We start from the raw sequence: 18,097 nt of genomic DNA, 5'->3' as shown, positions 1-18,097 counted from the left end.
GTGGTGGCCATTCTTTCCCAATATCAACCAAGGTGTGAGCTGGCACGCAGGCTATGCTGCTGGAAGAGGCTGTACAAGTTACTGCTCTGGACTGCAAAATGGTTTTGATCAGAACACTGGTTTTCTAGAGGGCACATTCTGGCTGAATATATAATGGGAAGAAATGTAATTCTTTCTACATTGAATTAAAAATAACCTGCAGCATTGGACACAGGGTTTCATTTATTAATCTTGGATTTGACAGCCTCCTCTATCAACAGAACAATGCGGAGTAGCTAACTGGAGAAAACGAGGAAAATTCATACTTCGCTGCAATTCCTAAGACATGGCATTATGCTGAAAAATAAACAAAGAAAAATCCCTTACAGACTAGCAAAGATAAGAATAGAATAACCATACAAAAAATATAATCATGCATATATTGCATGCTTATAATGAGCACAAAGATAAAAAATTATTATACACTCTTTATTTCATCAGAAAGTTATTATTTTATAAGGCCTAACACATGCCTGAAAAAATAGATCTTAATATTACACTTTTAAGTGAGAACTAATGTTGCCAGGTAACAAATATAAATATGTTATGACATTTCTAAAACTCATATACATGTGTGCATGTAATAAATATAGTGTTAATATTTTGGGAATTGTAATGCTTCCTAGTATGTGATATTCCTGCCAGTTGTAGAAAAAAGTGTGTATCACTCAAGCCTTGCATAAAATGGAATTACTTATCAGTAATATATTATTACTAAATAATCATAAAAAATATTCTGATATATTGATGACTACTGTCATATGGAAGTCACTACAGGTCAGTGTGATATATGCATCTCTTACAAATCTGAAAACCATTTGTTTCTTCCTGAAGTCCCACTAGGCCTTTGCCATTTGTATGTTGGTGTTTCACTGGTTTCCTGACAAGATTATCTGCTGTTTGTCACATACATAATATCAGCCACAATTTATATGTGCAGATTAGTGGTACCCTGCCATTCTGTAGGCTACTTTGCATTTTCTTTTCTGCAGAAGCCTTCCCCACCCTGCTCATTTGCAGTCCATAAATTTATTTCCTTAAATGAAATGCTCAGTTCTTAAAAATGCTTCGTATGTTAAAAATTAACACATACAGCAGGTAGAGAGCTTGGAGCTGCTTTTCATTTTTAGTAAAACTGCATCTCCTCTGTTTGCACCCGTTTTAAAATCTAGGTTGTCCCAAAGGATTCTAAAACACCACGGCCACACTGCAGACCTGCAAAAGTGCTACTCTCCAGAGTATCCTCTGTAATCGTCTTCCTACGGGGGAACCTGGATCTGAACAGTACGGTGTAAAGAGGATGCAAAACAGGGTACCAGACCCCACAAAATGGTGACCAGAGAATAGTCAGCTTTATGATTTTTTGCTGTCCGGCTCTCTGTTCTCACTGTGTTAGGCTGCTTCTTGGCCGTATATTCTGTCATCTGGAAGGGGGTATAAAATTTTAGGAGTGTACTAAATGTCTTACACATCAACAGTTAAGCACCCACTCAAAGCAGAAATGCACTCACTCTGCTAGGACTCTCCCCAGATATACTTTGGCTGTAATTGCCCTACATTAAATCTCCAAACACAACAGTCTCAAAACTGGCATTCCTGTGAATTCTGAAGAAATAACATTAGAATGAAATTAAAGGGTTATTTTCAGTGTGCTGCAGAGGGATTAACTAACTCCACAGTTTTCTTTAACAATAACAGTATTTTTAAAGCTAAATCCTGCCATGCAGCACCAGAAAATATAGCCTAAGGGCCTACCTTAAATTAAATAAAGCAAGAAATTAAAGCTGTCATTTACCTTGCAGTTGTTGCATATATAATGCAGATTGTCACAGGTGGTATCAAATTGAGTTTCTTCAAAATCATTATGTCGGTACAGCCATTACATTTCCTCCAGGTACATAAATCTAATGAGACCTTTTGTGCCACCATACAGTCAATCTTTCACCCGAATGTAATAATATTGTTTCCTGCTGTTTATTGCTCTTGAGTCAGACCAAAAGATTCACCCTGTTATAGTAAGGCACTGTAATATAAATCTGGAGATTGCATATGTCATACTGTTACTTACTTTTCTGTTTATTGTTTTTTACATATTTTATCAAATTAAGTATGAGCAATTCTATTACAATGAATGAATGCAATTCATGTTATGCATTTAAGGGTGAAATACACTCCTGTGGAAATGTTTTCATGAGGCCCTAGGTTCTGCTTAAACAACATTCAAATCCATGGATCACTCGGTGGTCTCTGACTACGCTTGCCCATGGGACTCCACCATGCCCATGGGTGAGACTGTACAAAAGTAGCTTGGAAGAACTACATTTACTGGTAGGTAATCAATCTTTTTAAGGGAGGCTGAAGTGGAACATAGAGTCTTATTCAGGTCACAGATAAATTTCACTTGCCGTGAGCAGTGTAATGATTTCATTGAAAAAGCATTTTGAAAGTTAGCTGTAGTGAAAGCACAGCAGAAGTTTTCCAACATCAGCTTGGCTGATACAGAAGTTTTAAAGAAATGCCAGAAATAATTAGTTGTCATTAAGATTTAATCATGTGCAAAATGTTGTTTTAAGTGCTACCAATTGTTGCTCCAAAACCATTTGAGAATGAAATTATCACTTAATATATCTTCTGTGCTGGCTCTTTTGGGAAATACCATTTTTCTTTGCATGTTACTGTTCTAAATTTTCATCAAAGAGCCTCTGTACTAGCTGGGTTGAGTGCATCTGACATACAGGAGGACTTTTCAGAGTTCAAAGTGACCTCAAGTTTTTGTTTGTTTGTGAGGTTTTTTCTTTTTCCTTTTCCCCTTGATGTAAAGTCTCCTAAGTGGTAGCTATTTTGTGCTATACAAACCAGCAAATTTGAATGGGTAGCACTTGAGGTACCTTGCACAGCCTAGCCATGCGCCAGCTGATGTGCCCAGCCACTAGGGAGGGTGCATTCATCCATATGGAGCTCTGTATTGCCACCATGACAGGACCATCATGCTCCTAGGATCCAAGCTGATGTGCTTTAGCTAGATGAGGCACCTCTGCATTATGCACCAGTCTGTGGCATGGTACTGGTGGATCTAGTTACAGCATTTGCACACCTTGCTTGCATCCATCACATGGAGAAACAGAGTTGGTCTGCAGTAATCACCCTGACATCACTTGTTTTTCAAGGGCATGGCTTTTTCCATCGCTGGAGCACAACCCCACGGCTGAGGCTCAGTGCCATCCCTTCCACATCTGGTGGTGTACCACCGGCATGCAGCCCTGGTATTCCTGGTAAACCTCAGCTCAGACTAAACAACAAGCATGGTCCAAACCCCATGGCAGTCAATGGGACTCTCTCCTCTGTCTCCAACAGGGCTTGAGTCAGCCCCTATGGCAGTCCACAGCAAAGCTGGGAGATCTGTCTTAAGAGGATGACTTTCCTAATGCAGTTATTGGTGCCGCCTATATAAAGTAATGTTAATCTTGGGTAAAAAGACGTGGTGTAAGTTATCTCAGACTGATAATCTTCTTTCCCCACTGACTGGGTGGTTGGTGGAGTGGCTGCTTACCAAACTGGAAAAACTGCCAATTCAGGATCTTCTCCATGTAGGTCTTTATGTGTGACTACTTCAAGAAGTTCCTCTTTGCTCTCAAAATCCACCAACTTAACATCAGTGCGTGCATGCATGTGTGTGTGCATGGTTTGGCTCTGTTCTTGAGTCAAACACATTGCCAAAGAGAAAAGCAAACCCAGCTCACCACTACTATAGCTACTTTTTTGCAGCTTTTTGGGGGGTGATGGGCTGGTAGATGCTAGCTAAGAAGCTTTCGACCCTGGGATAGCATGTTCATTCATAACTGGCATGGTTACATTTTGGATTGACCACTGATGCTTAAATTGTGTGCTTAGCTTTGGGAGTTGAAGAGAGAGGTGAGGAAAGCCAGAATTTCAAAAGTGCTAGGCAACCAAAAGCTCTCATACGGGTAGTGAAATATAAAATTAGTCTTCAAATAATGACATAGGACCCCACAAGGGTTATGATCACTGTCATTATTTATGACTATTGCTATCATTACGGCTTTATTTCCAGTACAGTATTTACTGTGTCTAGAGCGTTTAAAGCCGGTGGTTGTGGTGTTCCCCCGGGCTGGCACGGCACAGGCACTGTCAGTATGTAGGTTGTCTCTGACCCAGCACATTTGGAGATGAATCTTCTCCTCTCCCCCTTCATTAGTAGGTGTTTTATTTTGATCAGGGTAGTATCAGCGGGGTGTTCGGTATTTAAAGTCTGGGAATAGCGTTTTAAGACAAAGCAGAAGGTAAGAAAAAGAAAAGTGGCTAATCATTGGCTTTACCATTTCGCACCCGTCAGCCTTACAGCCTGGTAATGCTAATCACAAAAATCAGCAGACATTCCACAGACACGGGGGATTATGTTTTCCATATAAGATGTCACTTCTGTTTATGCCTGGCATGCTCTACTTTACTAACTTTCTATATGATCCCTGCCCACAAAAGAAGACATATGTGGTTTGGGAAGGGCCCCGACTCCTGGTATTTCATATTTTATGAAACCACAAATACAACAGTCTTACAAGCTCTTGAAATGAAATAGAATTGGAGAAATGTAATCCATTACCATTATAATAGAATGTCTATAAAAATAATAAAAGAAAAACAAGAGAAAATAGGTCCTGAAAGTTATAGGCCAACTGGGAAGTCATTGTGGCTTTGGCCTAGCTATCACCATGTCAGACTTCAGCCTTCTCCCAGGCAGCAATCTAATTGTAAATTATGTATATACAGAACATCATTTCTTAGCTTTGGCTTTTAGTGACCCCCTTCCCTTCTTTCCCTTTCTTCACTCCAACCTCACACATAAGAAATATTGAAGTGTTTGCACTAATGGAGAAATGACAACGTGCAGTCAAACTTAAACCAGCTGTTTCCCCGCACTGTGAACACAAAGAGCCAGGCTGGTAATATTTATAGCTTGACTGGCCTCTAGTGAGCCAGACGCTGACTGCCTTAATTTGCCATGATGGCCTTAAGGCTTGAAGCAGCTGTGGACTGCAAGACAGCCAGGGAAAGCTAAGCAAAAAAAAAAAAAAAAAAAAAGATTGTTTCAATTAGCAAAAGTTATTGTTTGATTGAAAATGAATGGCTGCTGCATATACAACTCAATAAACAAGCATCTTTTGTTTTGCTTACAGAAAGCCAACAACGTTGCATGTGTTGGCATGTGGTGTTTGGTTTCTCCTTTCGCTGGAGGAAGGAGCCGGAGGCACCTCGACGTGCCATGCAATGACATCTCTGAGTGATCCCTGGGCCGGCCCCATGCAACCCTGAGCACCCACTGAGCCCAGGGCACCCCACACAGCGGTGTCTGCCCCTGTTTTGGATGCTGTGGGGTTGCCTTAGCATGGGGCTGCCCCAATGGCAGCCCCTCCATAGCCCTCATCTGTTGGGGCTGTTGAAGACCATTTTGCTTGCCCCTGCATAGCCCCGCATGGAGCATTGCACTTCCATGACTGTGTGGCCCAGTGAGGACTTTTCCTTTTTCTTCTTTTCTTTTGTCTTCCTAGGACTGCTTTTGACACTGACCTTGTAGCAAAGATAAGCAGACTGTCACTGTGGCTTCAGCAGCTACTTAAACCAGCTTTGACCAGCAGCACAGCTCTCAAGGAGCTTCCTTCCCTCCCTTCCACAGACCTCAGCAGCTCGCTCCCACCCTAACCATCCCCTTTCCTGCAGGCAAGCATCACCTTCACACAGCACCCCACCATGGATGGGGGAGTGACTCAGGTTATAGCTAAGCACTGAGTTACTTACCCACCCATTTATTTACTTATTTGCACACTTGCTGGGGAAGCAGCTCCCCAGGCCAGTTCACTAAGCAGCTGCATGAGAACCTGTGTTAGCACCCCAGGGATATTTCAACCTATATGCTTTTTCTGGCATTTTAGTGCCTCTGTTATGCTGGAGTCCCCTGCAGGGAGATTTGCGCTGCTTTCACAAGAAGCCTTGGAAAGGAAAATAAATCCTCTGTTTTCCTTTCAGCAGGTTAAGTGTGGTGGTGCTCACGCAGCAGATACAAGGGCAGGTGCTGGCACAGGAGCAGAGGGCTTGATGCTCTTGCAGGGCTTAGCCTGGTGTATGCACAGAAGAAGCAGCATCCAGCTGTGGCGCTGGGTGGTCAGTGTGCGTAATGGAAACCGAGCTCTGTCAAAGCAAGTGTTGGGGTCTCTGGTATCACCACTGAAAGTGCTGTTCAGAATCTCACTTAGCACCCATGGGGATCACCACTGGTGCCAGGGAAGCAGCCCCTGGGGCTCTGCAAAGCTGCTGGTGCAGCCACACTCCTGCTCTGGCAGCTGGGGAGCGTGGGCTCCTCCTCACCAGGGAGTCTTGAGCTGTCCCCAGTGATTGCTGCCAAAGGGCGATCCACAGGACCCCTCTTTGCATGTCAATGCTGTGGCAGGTCTCAGCAGTTGTGCATCCCACTGATTCATGAAGAGGAAGAGGGTGTAGAGAGGGCACGGGAAGAGAGTTTTGAGCTGCAGCTGTGGAACCCTTTGAACGGATGTTGTGGACTAAAGTATGTATGTCAGGTGTGCTTTAAGAAACAGCAGTGTACCTCAGAGTAAGAAGTCTCAGGGAAATTTTGGGTTTTAATTCATGGGCCACTTTTTCAGTGACAAACCATTTGGGTGGGGGAACACGCTGATGAAATTCACTACAACTTGAGTAGTTGCAGTGAATGGAGATGAGCCTGAACATGCTTTGTAATACACTCAGTATGAGCTGATCTTTACATGATGTCATTTTGGCTAAATATAAATTTACATATGTTGGCTCACATTATCCGAGGGAGCTAGCTTTGCAGAGATCTCCCTCTTGTACATAAGGACAGGGTGGGGACATCGGAGCCCTGCTGGGGCCATTCCCCTTTCTCTGAGATCACTGGCATCACCAAATGGGAGAGGAGAAATGAGGAGAGGAATCTGTGTCCTGTAGGACAGTGTTATGGTTTGGTCGCCAGAGCCTCACAGAACAAAAGTTCTGGATGGGGAAAAAAAAGGGCTGGATGGGGACTCTACATGGAAAACTCTTCGAAGATATCCTCACACCCCTCTACTCTTCTGAGATCCCTTTTCTATAAGAAGCCTCTGTAAGGAAGTTATCCAAGCTGTGGTTATTAAATAAGCTTATAAAGATATGTAGATATTTTGAGAATACAATTTTTCCCTCTGAAATTCAGAAATATTACATAGAGGGGTTTATATTATGGGAATGTCACAGAGATCATGTAAAATTTTGCTGATTCCTAATCTGTGTTTCTCTGACACCTTGCATTTTAACACAATACAGGTGTTTTTATGTCACATGGGGAAAATAGTAGCACAGTGAAGAGGAAAAAATGTGTTTCATACACTTATTTATGAACTTACATCTGCTTTCATCATAGTCAATGGTTGGCAAAACTCCAATCGGCTTCAGTAGGAGTGGGCGCTAAATTTAACCATCAAATCAGCTTTATTCTAAGTAACCCTGAATAAAGGCAAGACTTCCAGGTCCAAGGACCCATGCAGAAATATTTTCTTCAACAGACATTTATCAGCAATCAGAGCTGAATCAGCTCAGAACTGGAGAAAGTGCTCTTGGGTAGCATGATTGTAGTCTTTCCACTTTTTTTTTTTTTTGTAAATTCCAGGTGTAACACAGTATATTTACAAAGGGTAAAAATAACATGCAGCTGTGAAGAAAAACATCTTGGGTTTCATTTCAGACCTGGAGCTGAGGATGAATCACTGCAAAGCTGCACCCTTTACACTGGGCATACTTTCTGAAAGCTGCTTTTCCACTGCCCCTGCTCCCCCGGTGGTTCAGAAATAAAGCAGACTCACAGAAAGTCCTAAAAAAGGTCTTTGAAGACAATCACTCTCTTGTTGTTCTGGGCACTAAAAATACCGTTTTCTAGTGTCTGCTTGCATTTTCAGTTTTGCTTTCTATAACATAGAAGTCCGTTCCAGCCATTTGAATTAAGCCTTGGTTCAGTGATATGCATAAGCACACGCTCAATTTGAAGTACCTGAGTAGCCCTGTTAGCTCCCATGGAGCTGCTTACATGCTTGAAGTTAAGCATGGTCTTAGAAGATTTGCTGAACTGGGGATTTGCTTGTCCACCCAGTAAGCTAATGGGACAAAACCCTTGACCATCTGCTTCTGAATTTTAATGAAAAGTTATGACTTCTTTATGATATTCTTCCCCACCCCTGTCTGTTTATATTCAGTCAGAAAAACAGCTCAGAAGCCCTGTCAGATTGCCAAAAGCTGTGTGCTGGATCTTTCACATCATTTACTGTTCAGGGTTTACAAGAGTGATTTTAATGCACGATTGCCCATAGAAGTGGTGTAGGCTAATACTGATGTGATATTTCAAGTCAGCAGCAAGACTTTGATGTCCCTATATCCCAAGTTCTTTTTCACAGAAAACCAAAATAAAGTAACTGTGCCAGTTAGGCCAAAGGTTGCTGCTAGCTCTCTGTTTCCCACAAACATCCCTAAAAAGTCCGTGAATGGCCCGAATGGATCTTTTTTTGTCTTTGTAAAATAACTGACCTTGGGAGTCAGGGTGGGCATCTGCATGAGTATAAGGGCAAGAGTTGGATGATGTTTCCAAATATATGTGATTTAGTACGCAGACTCAATTATGCATATATGCCATTTGTATTTGTTGAAGGTAAACAGAAAAAGCCAACATTTAAGTCACAAGCAATCATCGCAAAAGCTCTTTTTCAATATGTTTACGTCTGAAAGAAAAAGTTACTTTGTTTTGCTTAGCTCTGTTTAGACAGAAATAAGCTGCATCCCAGAACTATATTTAGAGGTATGTAGTGGGATAGAAAAGTTAAACCTGAGAGAATAATGCCCGAGTATTCTGGTTCTGAGAGGAAAGGTTAAATTCACCACCACTCAATGACAGGCAAGACCATGTGCTGACTGTATCTTCCCTTGTGGTTATTATTCAGTCCTGTGGCTGACAAAGCAGTTGTAGGACCTTTACACAAGGCAGATTTTGTATGTAATATGTTATGTGGCATCTGAGATATTTTATACCTGGAGAAGGTATGTATGTGAAGCCAACATTTCCCAGGCAACATTCAAGGCCCTGTTCCTTCTCCTGAAGAAGATGACAGTACCTACTGAATGGTTTCTGTGTTAAATTTTATTTTTAAACTGAAAGCCATCAGCAGTTGTTTTTTTTTAATATATACATTAACGCAACATGGTGAAATTAGTAGTAACACTGCAGAGAAAAAACTGATGTACTTAAAGTGTACTTTTAGTATTTAAGGTGTATACTAAACCTTTTCAGCTTTCCAAGTGCTAGTTATTTTTTAAAACACACATGTGAGAATTATAACGGCATTAGTTCCTGACCCATGGTAGTGCTGAGCAGTTAACTCCACTGAGTCACTTGGGCATCGGATAAAATATCTGCCACATCTTTTTGACATATGCTGAGCAGACAGTGGTCCAAACTGTATATTATTTTTCCTCATTTGTCCTCAAACAATAGCAAAACTCTTCTGGGAAAGCACCTGTATTCTGACCACTGGTGGGCTTACAGTGATATTGCTGCCCAACACTTTCAGCAACAGCTGGGATTTCGGAGCTGGGGAGAGCAAGAGGCTGTGGGTGAAACACATGTCGGGGGGCAGATCCTGAAACACGCTTCCAGGAGTCTGGGTCTTGGAGGGTCTCTCGGCTCTCTGGACTGCAAATTAGTTGGTTTGCAAGGAACTGAAATGAAGCATTGCAACCTGACTTGCTGCTTGTTTAGTAAGATCATAGTACAGTTTCAGGAGTTAAATGGCAGAACTAAAAGAAAGCTTGTTAGTAATGCAGTATCACTAAAGAAACCAAAACCCAACTAACACCCTCCTTCCCTTGCCAAACAGCCTCTTTACATTTAAAGGTATTCCCCATGGCTCTGTTCTTTATTTTGATTTTTGTAACAATTTTTCTCTCTCTGATGAAACACGTTGTAGACATTAAATTAAGGGACAAATATGTCTGTGTCTGCCAGAAAGAAAACTGTGATGCAATTAAAATGCCATTAGGGAACCCCCAGTGGGATGTTAAACCTAAAGACTCTATTCAGAAAGCAAAGCCAAAATTAAAGAGGTGTCTGGTTGCAGATCCTCTGCAGATTTCCATTTCTTGACTACAGTACCATGGAGACTGTGCTAGTCAGGAGCTGAAAGGTTTTTCCAGTCATGCGTGTGGTATTTTGAATCATGGCTTTGGCAAATGTTTCTTTTCTGTAAGCCATACATAGAAGTGTGTCTACATTGTATGACATAAAGTGCAACTGAGCGTGGCCCACATGAAACAATGACAGCAGTGGAGATGGGAAGTTGTCCAAGCCTTGGACAAGGACAATGACAACTAATAATAGTTTTCCCTCAGAAAATTTTGTATTAAGTGCATCTCTGTGTTTACTGAGTTGTCTGTGAGATGTTTGGAGAGACAAGTGCAGCTAGTGGCAGCCATCAAGCTCAGCAAGCTCATGAACAAGCCCCCATTCTAGCCTGGTCTCTGGAAATAAATCATTAGTGTTTATATGTTTGGAGACATATAAGAGCCTGATCTTTTGAAAATGAAAATAATATATGGTCCATTGAGGCTGGTCATTTTTTTCTGAGGCAACTGAAGGAATCAACAGAGTCGTTGAGTGGTAGGTACTGAGTTTTGTTGCTTGAGTCTTGTTTTTTCTATTTCATTCAAGCGTGATTCTTTGCTGAGGATATTAGTAGGGACTGGAATAATAATAGAAGCACACCTCTCTTCTCTGTCTAGGAATTCTCCTGATGACTGCAGCGTGGCAAAAGGAGGGAAAATGGTTAGCAGTTCAGACAATGTTGGGATGAACTATGGAAACTACATGGAAGAGAAGCACGTTCCACCCCCAAATATGACTACAAATGAACGAAGAGTCATTGTGCCAGCAGGTTAGACCCTCTAAACAAAAATTTCAAGCAAAAAAATGCATTTCCCCTAAGTCCACTAACATCATTTTAGAAGATTTGGAGAAAAGTCTCAATGTGATATAGGTGATCAGGAAGAAAAGAGCAGTAATTTCCCAGGGTTATTAGGAGAACGAGCTGAGAAATATTGTAGTGAAGCCACCTCCTCAACCTGTTTTTCCCATTGCAGCAGCAGAACTGGCCAATTAAAGTCACTCAGATCTTATCTAGCTCCTTTTTGAGTATTTCACCCTAAAGTAGGCAAAACGAAGAGCCACTTCCATTTCCTAACACCGTGGACTAGCTGAGTGCAGAGTGTGTGTGAGAGAGGAAAGATCACTGTACCACATGATATCCCTGAAAAATACCAAATGCAGTCCAGCCCTCAGCATGCTAAAAAACACAATAGCTTCTGTGAAATCAAACAGTGCATGAAAAGCATTTATCTAGGCTATCCCCTGATTCTGGGTGATGTAAAACATTTTAATAAGCCAACTGACAACTCCACTGCAATATAAGAGCACAGTTGAGAAATTCTTGTTTAGTCTTGGCAAGCTTGGTTGTGGGATTCAGCAGTTAGTTGAACAAGAAGGCATTCACTCCTGTGTGCCTTGTCCTCCAAACAAACCTCTGCTGGAAGGTTTGTTGCCTCGGTTTGCAAAATAATTAGCATGCCTATTTCCAAAGTCAATGCATTATACCATCATGACATATGTGGGTGTTCATAAACCACTGGATATACACAGCATAGGCACAATGCCTGCAACCTGCAAACAGAAGGGAATGATTTGCTGCTAGTTCCTCTCTAGCAGAGATGTGCCTATCTGAAACATTTCTGCTACTGCTGTGTTGCTTAATATTCTTACAGTTTTTCAGTTGCTAAGATATGCAAGAGTACTAACTGTGGCCAATTTTGCAAGCTGTGATTATTTCAGTTATTTGTCAAGATATGTGTGGACAAATATGTTGCAGTATCCTCTGCAATTATATTGACAGTTCTATTCTGAAGACAGAAGAGTGATGCACTGAATGATGAAGTGTCCTGCCAACTGGAAGCAGACCACACTGAAATTCACAACATTTGAATGTTCTTCTAAAAGATTTACCTTCTTGGTGTTTGGCACTTTTTCTGGTCTTTTAGTAACCCTTAGCATAGTTAACTCAGCAAGATCTTTTTTTGTGAGTGTACTCCTGGAAGTGTGTTTTGAGGTGGATTCAAGGAAAAAGATGGTCACAGTCACAGCCTTGCTATTTTGAGGTCCCTAGAAGAAATGGATGGATAAAAATCACTTGGTTTCGTTTGGCTACCACATAGGCAGTGTGCAGCTCATGTGGCAATGTTTAGGAATAAAAAAAAGAAAAATTCACATTTCCAGCTCTGGTAACTTTCTAGTTATCATAAATATCATAAATAAGAAACATTTAAAAATAATCAAATGTTTTGATAAACTTCCTGGTGTTTGGTTGTTTACTTCAAACCAAACTGAATGTAGTTGTTGGAATTCTCTGCTGAAGGTGTGGGCAATCTCATCCAGACCCTAGGTTTACCACCAGACTTGCATCCCTCTAGTTTGCAACGTATTTCATACCAGATGGAGGGGTTCTTTTAAGTGTTTTTTGGTGCAGAGAAACCCTTTGAAGCTCCAGAAGATTAAATGTTCTGACTGGCAAGGGCTGAAAATGCCAAAATAAGCATCAGAAAGGGGGAGGCACTAATGGGTGAGAGTGAACAACAGCATGACTCTGAGTAGTTCCTAGCCTATGGAAAGAGGTCCCCGTCTCTTTCAGACCAGCCTGAACAACAGTCAAAAGAGAGGGAATGGCACTGAAGTTAAGCTGTAGAAAAGCTATTCAGGCTGTCATTCAAGTCCCAGCCCTTCTACAGACTTTCATGGGATGGACTACAGCCATTTGACCTCTGTGTGCTCCATTCTCAGTCTTCAGGATATCACAGACTCACAGAGTCATTTAGGGTGGAAGGCACAAACTCTCGAGGAGTTTGTTTCCCCTTGGCTTTAGTCTTTTCTCTGTAAAATGTATAAATTCTTCATGGTAGGAGCTGTCTTCCATTATGGGGATGTGCACTGCAGGACCTTAGGGACCTTCATGTTGATGGCTGCTTAGTGTAACTCAAGAACAGGGAGAAGTAGAATGGAAGAGAAATAGAAAAGGAATTTGGAGGCAAAAAAGAAGTTTAAGTTAAAATCAAGGATACATTCAAAAACACAAGGCATTTGGCCTTGTATTTTGCTAAAAAATCTGGACTAGTTCTTGTTTTTTTCCCTCAGATGATTTTGCCAATACTTCAGGTAGTAAGTAAAAACCCATCCAGGTATAGCAATGTACACCGGAACAACACAGCAGTCTAGGAAAGGAAGTGCAGAATATTTTAATGTGACCTACTCTAATTTATGAAATAACTAACCGAATCAGTGAGTGTTTACTTAGCCTATGCCCAAGAAACAGTACTTCTGACTTGAGTGGAAATTTCACTTGAATAAAGATACAAATTCAACAGAGAGCTTTGAAAATACAAGTTGCAGTGCTTTTAGTGGGCTCTCTTACATAACTTTTCTGAGGAGTATTCTCTGCATGAGGACAGGAGTCTATGTTAATCTGTGGATAATAATACATAAAAATAACAAAAGAACTAAATAGGAGAAGGAGCTCAACAGCAGAGGGTTTGTTGTTAACAATCAGAGCTCACAGCTCTTCCCTAATAGTTTTTCACAGACAGTTATTCTCCTTTGCACTCAACAGGCCAAATTAATTCCTCATGAATCTCCAGCAGTCAGTAAACAGAGGATTAAGGTCTCTCCAGTTTGACTGTGGTCTACATTTATTTTGTACTGGTCCAGCGCATCAGCACTCTCCCCTCTATGCCTAATTTTATGCTTTGTGATACCACCAGATCCCACGTTATGGAGCACAGACCACGTACGCCAGTGGCTGGAATGGGCGGTAAAGGAGTACGGTCTCCCAGACGTGGACATCTTGTTGTTCCAGAACATTGATGGGAAGGAGCTGTGTAAAATGACCAAAGATGACTTCCAGAGACTCACCCCGAGCTATAATGCAGATATCCTCCTGTCACACCTACACTACCTCAGAGAGAGTAAGCTATTTTTCTGTCATTATGGTAGTGGCTACAATCAATCTGTGGTTGATATCAGTCTTAGATCCATACTTAGATGGTGTGGATACACTCAGCTGGGTTTTCAAATGTCTATTGCAAATGTTGCTGTTCCTAAGAACAAAGCAGGGAGCCTGATCCAAAGCCTTTTGAGATTGATGGAAAGATTCCCATTGATTTCAGTTGGCTTTCACTCATGCTCATTGGAGAAAAGAGTTAGGGAATCTTTCTACATGTCCATCTCAGAGAAAAATAAAATTGAAACCTAGAATATTCATCATCATACTATAGGAAGAAAATCATATGGGATTCAGTGCTAATGTTTTTTCTGGTCACATACTCATTTCTTTCCATTTTAACAATGAGAATGCTAAACGAGAGTGCAAACATTGATTCATAAAGTGAATTCCAGGCATGATTCTAAGGACTGACAGCAGTTTGCTCTGCTCTGAATAGGATCAGGAAGATTTCACTGATTTGAATAAAAGTTCTGCAAATTTATGGAAAAAAGGAACAGTCCCTGAAGTCCAATTGCACAGTACTTGTAGTTCATGCCTAGCATTTCAAAGGGAAAGAAGGGACTAGTGAGTTCCTGGCTTGAGGGCTTTCATCTAAGCTTGAGAAAATTTTGCAGGTTTGCCTCAGTTTAAAGAAGTTAAAGTGAACATGGTTTTAAAAAAAAAAACAACAAGCATTGCAACACCAGTGCGGTGCAGTCTTCTCCACACGCACACTGTCAATAATCAGTCAGAAATATTATGCATTCATAATGTTGAATAAATGAATGCCCTAGTTTAAGCTGTAGCATACATGCCTCCCTCCAAACTGCAGACTGAAACTGACTGTCAGTAGACTCGCATTCAAACAATCCTGTCAGGGGAAAATATGGTTTAAAAAGATTTCACAATTTTTTTTTCATTTTGGTGTTGCTTTTTGTTTTGTTTTGTAGCTCCTCTTCCACATTTGACTTCAGATGATGTTGATAAGGCCTTACAAAACTCTCCACGGTTAATGCATGCTAGAAACACAGGTAATGCTGGCACTGCTCCCATTGCTATAGGTCATCTTCTAAAAGCACAGGATTCCTTTTTATGGGTTGCTTGCTAAAAATGGAAATGGTAAATCAGGAGGGAGACAAGCGTATCCTCTCCTTGGTGTGTGTGTGAGTCTTATGCACAGACACACAGAAAAAAGGTGAGATCACGCAAGGCCAGATGGTGCAACAATGGTCTCCTTACTGGTAATTTCTTGTGTCTTACAAGAGAATGGGGTCCCTGACACATGATAAATTGAAGGCTTGGGGCCTTTGTCTCTGAGGACATTTTTTCTCATTCTGTCTCATTGTACTGTCAGATCTACTCCACGGATCCCTAGAAGGTTGGTGGAGCTCAGAAGTGCTTCAGCGCTTGCCTAAGTGCTGTGGGCTTTGGTGAATGGGCACTGTCTCCCCTCCCATCCAGTATATATCGTATAATCAATAAAATTGCTATTCAGGCAGTTAGCTCATCTCATTTGTCAGCTATATGGGACTCGAGCTAGGAGCTCCACTAAGTTTGATGTGAATGTAAAATTATTTTTGATAATATTCATCCTTCCATTAATTTGGCCCAGAAGAGTATGGAGTGTAGGTAGGAGAATGATACAATACATGCCTCAAAAGCATCTGTCTTTCAGGATGTGACTTAAAATATTTCTGAAAATAACTCAGAATAAATTTTATCTTGCTCTAACAGTTGTACAACAGAGAATGGCATGGAATTGTACATATAGTATGATATACATACTGATTAAAGATGTTTGGAATATTGCATGATCATGCCTGAGGGTATTAGTTACCTACAGTGACCAGAAATAACAATTCTTTATAAGAAATGAAAAAGATAATACAAAGGATAATGCAAAAGAAAAAAAAAAAAAGAGAAAACGTTGGATTGTGATGCCTATTTCATATTTCATTTAGTTTTTCACTGTGGTAAATAGCAGTGAGTTTCCTAGGAAAATTAACTAGATTAGAAGATCACTCCCTGAGATTAGATGTTTGCCACTTGACATGAAGTCCTACTGTGGGCTGTAGGCCTGCTGCAAACCCCACCAAAAGCAACAAAGAAATTTTCCATTTACTTTGATGGGGTTTGGAATAAGCCTTAAGCCCTTTTTAAAAATAGATGGACTCGATGGTCTTTTCCATCTCTGGCTTTCTAGATTCTAATTTGCCAAGCAGTTTCCACATACGGTTTTTCAAGTGTTGTTCAGCAGTTCTATGTGTTATCTTTTTCTATATGTGTGCACTGACAATGATACTTTGAAATTCATTTCACCAAATGAGATTGTCTGCATTTCTGTCATTGGGAGTGTGAATAATATCATGCTGATCATCAGCATAAGAAAAACTAGTTGTTCTGTTAGCATAAGAAAATTGGAGTGGGATTTTCAAAGGACCCCAAAAGAGAAACAAATTCTTCTTGAAGTCAGCAGTAATTGCACAAATCCTTATGACCCTTTTCATGTTCCTAGAGATGGTCATTAGAAGTCTGTTGATGTAGTTAGAGAAATTTCAAAGCCTGAGATAACTGAGATACCATTTTCTGTATCAAGCTCAGTATTTTGAATTTTTTCACTCTGTGCAGAGAATGAGATTTCTGAGGGTCTGACCCAAAACCAGCCAAAGTCTGTGAGAAGATTCCCACAGACACCAATAGGCTTTGGCCCAGGCCTGCAGTCTCTGTTGAAAATATGAACCTGTTTGGGAAGTGCATGCACTAATGAAGAGAAGGCAAAGAAGTTTTGTTTCAGAAGATATGAAACCACCTGGCCAGGTGCAGATGATTGTGGTGAAGGTAGAAGGGATTTCCTGAACTTGACTGTCTCCTCCGTTAACATGGATTTTGCACAGAGTTTTATCCAGTAATTTGAATGAATTTATACAGGTGCAAAGGCTATCAGAATTAACTTTTATATATATATTAGTTGTAAAATAGAAATTAGTTATTCATAGTCTTTGTTCAGACACACTACAAGAGGGAAAATATCAGTGGACTTAGGGACTGTGAAAATGAATCTTTAGGTGTTATGTCTTCTTCTTTCTCTTTAGGAGGTGCCACTTTTATTTTCCCAAATACATCAGTTTATCCAGAAGCAACACAAAGAATTACAACCAGGCCAGGTATGAACAATGACCACCTTTTGTATGCTGTGATCTTACTCATTTCATCCCTTGAAGTATCTCATTCTTTTTCCACTTCAACTCTCTTGCCATAAATATTAGGCTATATTTTGAATACACATGCCTATTATATATATATGTATTTTATATATATGAGTGTGTATATAACACTGTGTAGAGTGAGATGATTAAATACAGCAGTTTAATAAGTCTGTTTCTTCCGCATATCTCTGAAGCAATGCTATCTACTGTTTAAAGCAGAGAACCTGAAGACCTGAGCTCTATTCACTGGTTCTGTTGCATTGTCCCAGTACAGTCACTTTTCAAAGTGCTTCAGCTCTCTGTCTGTAAAATGAAGCAAGAATACCCTCTTTTATAATGCAGTAGTATATTGGGAAAGTATATAATATTTGAAGTATATTGGGAAAAAGTACTCTAAAATGCAGGATACATGTTTCTCCTGCTATCTACTTTTTATTTATGTTTGAGGCAAACCAACCCCACAACATCTGATTGTGAGTTTGAGAGACTACATAAAGTAAACTCAAAACTTAAGAAAGTTCTAATTGCTCAAAAGTTTGAAGCCCATGAATGTATTGTGGGTGTGCTGGTTTGTGAAAGGCTAAAGGAAATAATTAAAGAATATGAGGACATTGCTATGAAGCTAAAAATTTTCTTTATATCACCCTTCACCACTAAAGATGCTGAAAAAATGTCTCATCTGGACATATGGTTTTCCAGTAATAA

General features: G+C 40.5%; 1 protein-coding gene across 9 annotated transcripts in view; it reads left to right on the top strand.

Moving 5' to 3' along the window:
- The window catches only part of ERG (ETS transcription factor ERG), a 151,073-nt gene that overhangs the window by 120,238 nt on the left and 12,738 nt on the right, over positions 1-18,097 (top strand). For 7 of the 9 annotated variants that reach the window (XM_054839469.1, XM_054839519.1, XM_054839459.1 and 4 more), the window contains 4 exons: positions 10,888-11,039; positions 13,966-14,169; positions 15,137-15,217; positions 17,279-17,350. In XM_054839469.1, coding sequence (XP_054695444.1) covers positions 10,888-11,039; positions 13,966-14,169; positions 15,137-15,217; positions 17,279-17,350 — 509 coding nt within the window. The remainder of the gene's footprint in view (positions 1-10,887; positions 11,040-13,965; positions 14,170-15,136; positions 15,218-17,278; positions 17,351-18,097) is intronic. The other 2 variants (XM_054839487.1, XM_054839493.1) reach the window with 1 other exon arrangement.

Source organism: Grus americana, chromosome 1 (assembly GCF_028858705.1).
Source record: "Grus americana isolate bGruAme1 chromosome 1, bGruAme1.mat, whole genome shotgun sequence".
Lineage (NCBI taxonomy): Eukaryota > Metazoa > Chordata > Aves > Gruiformes > Gruidae > Grus > Grus americana.
The sequence above is the reverse complement of the archived record's forward strand: the minus strand, read 5'-3'. Positions and strand labels throughout refer to the sequence as shown.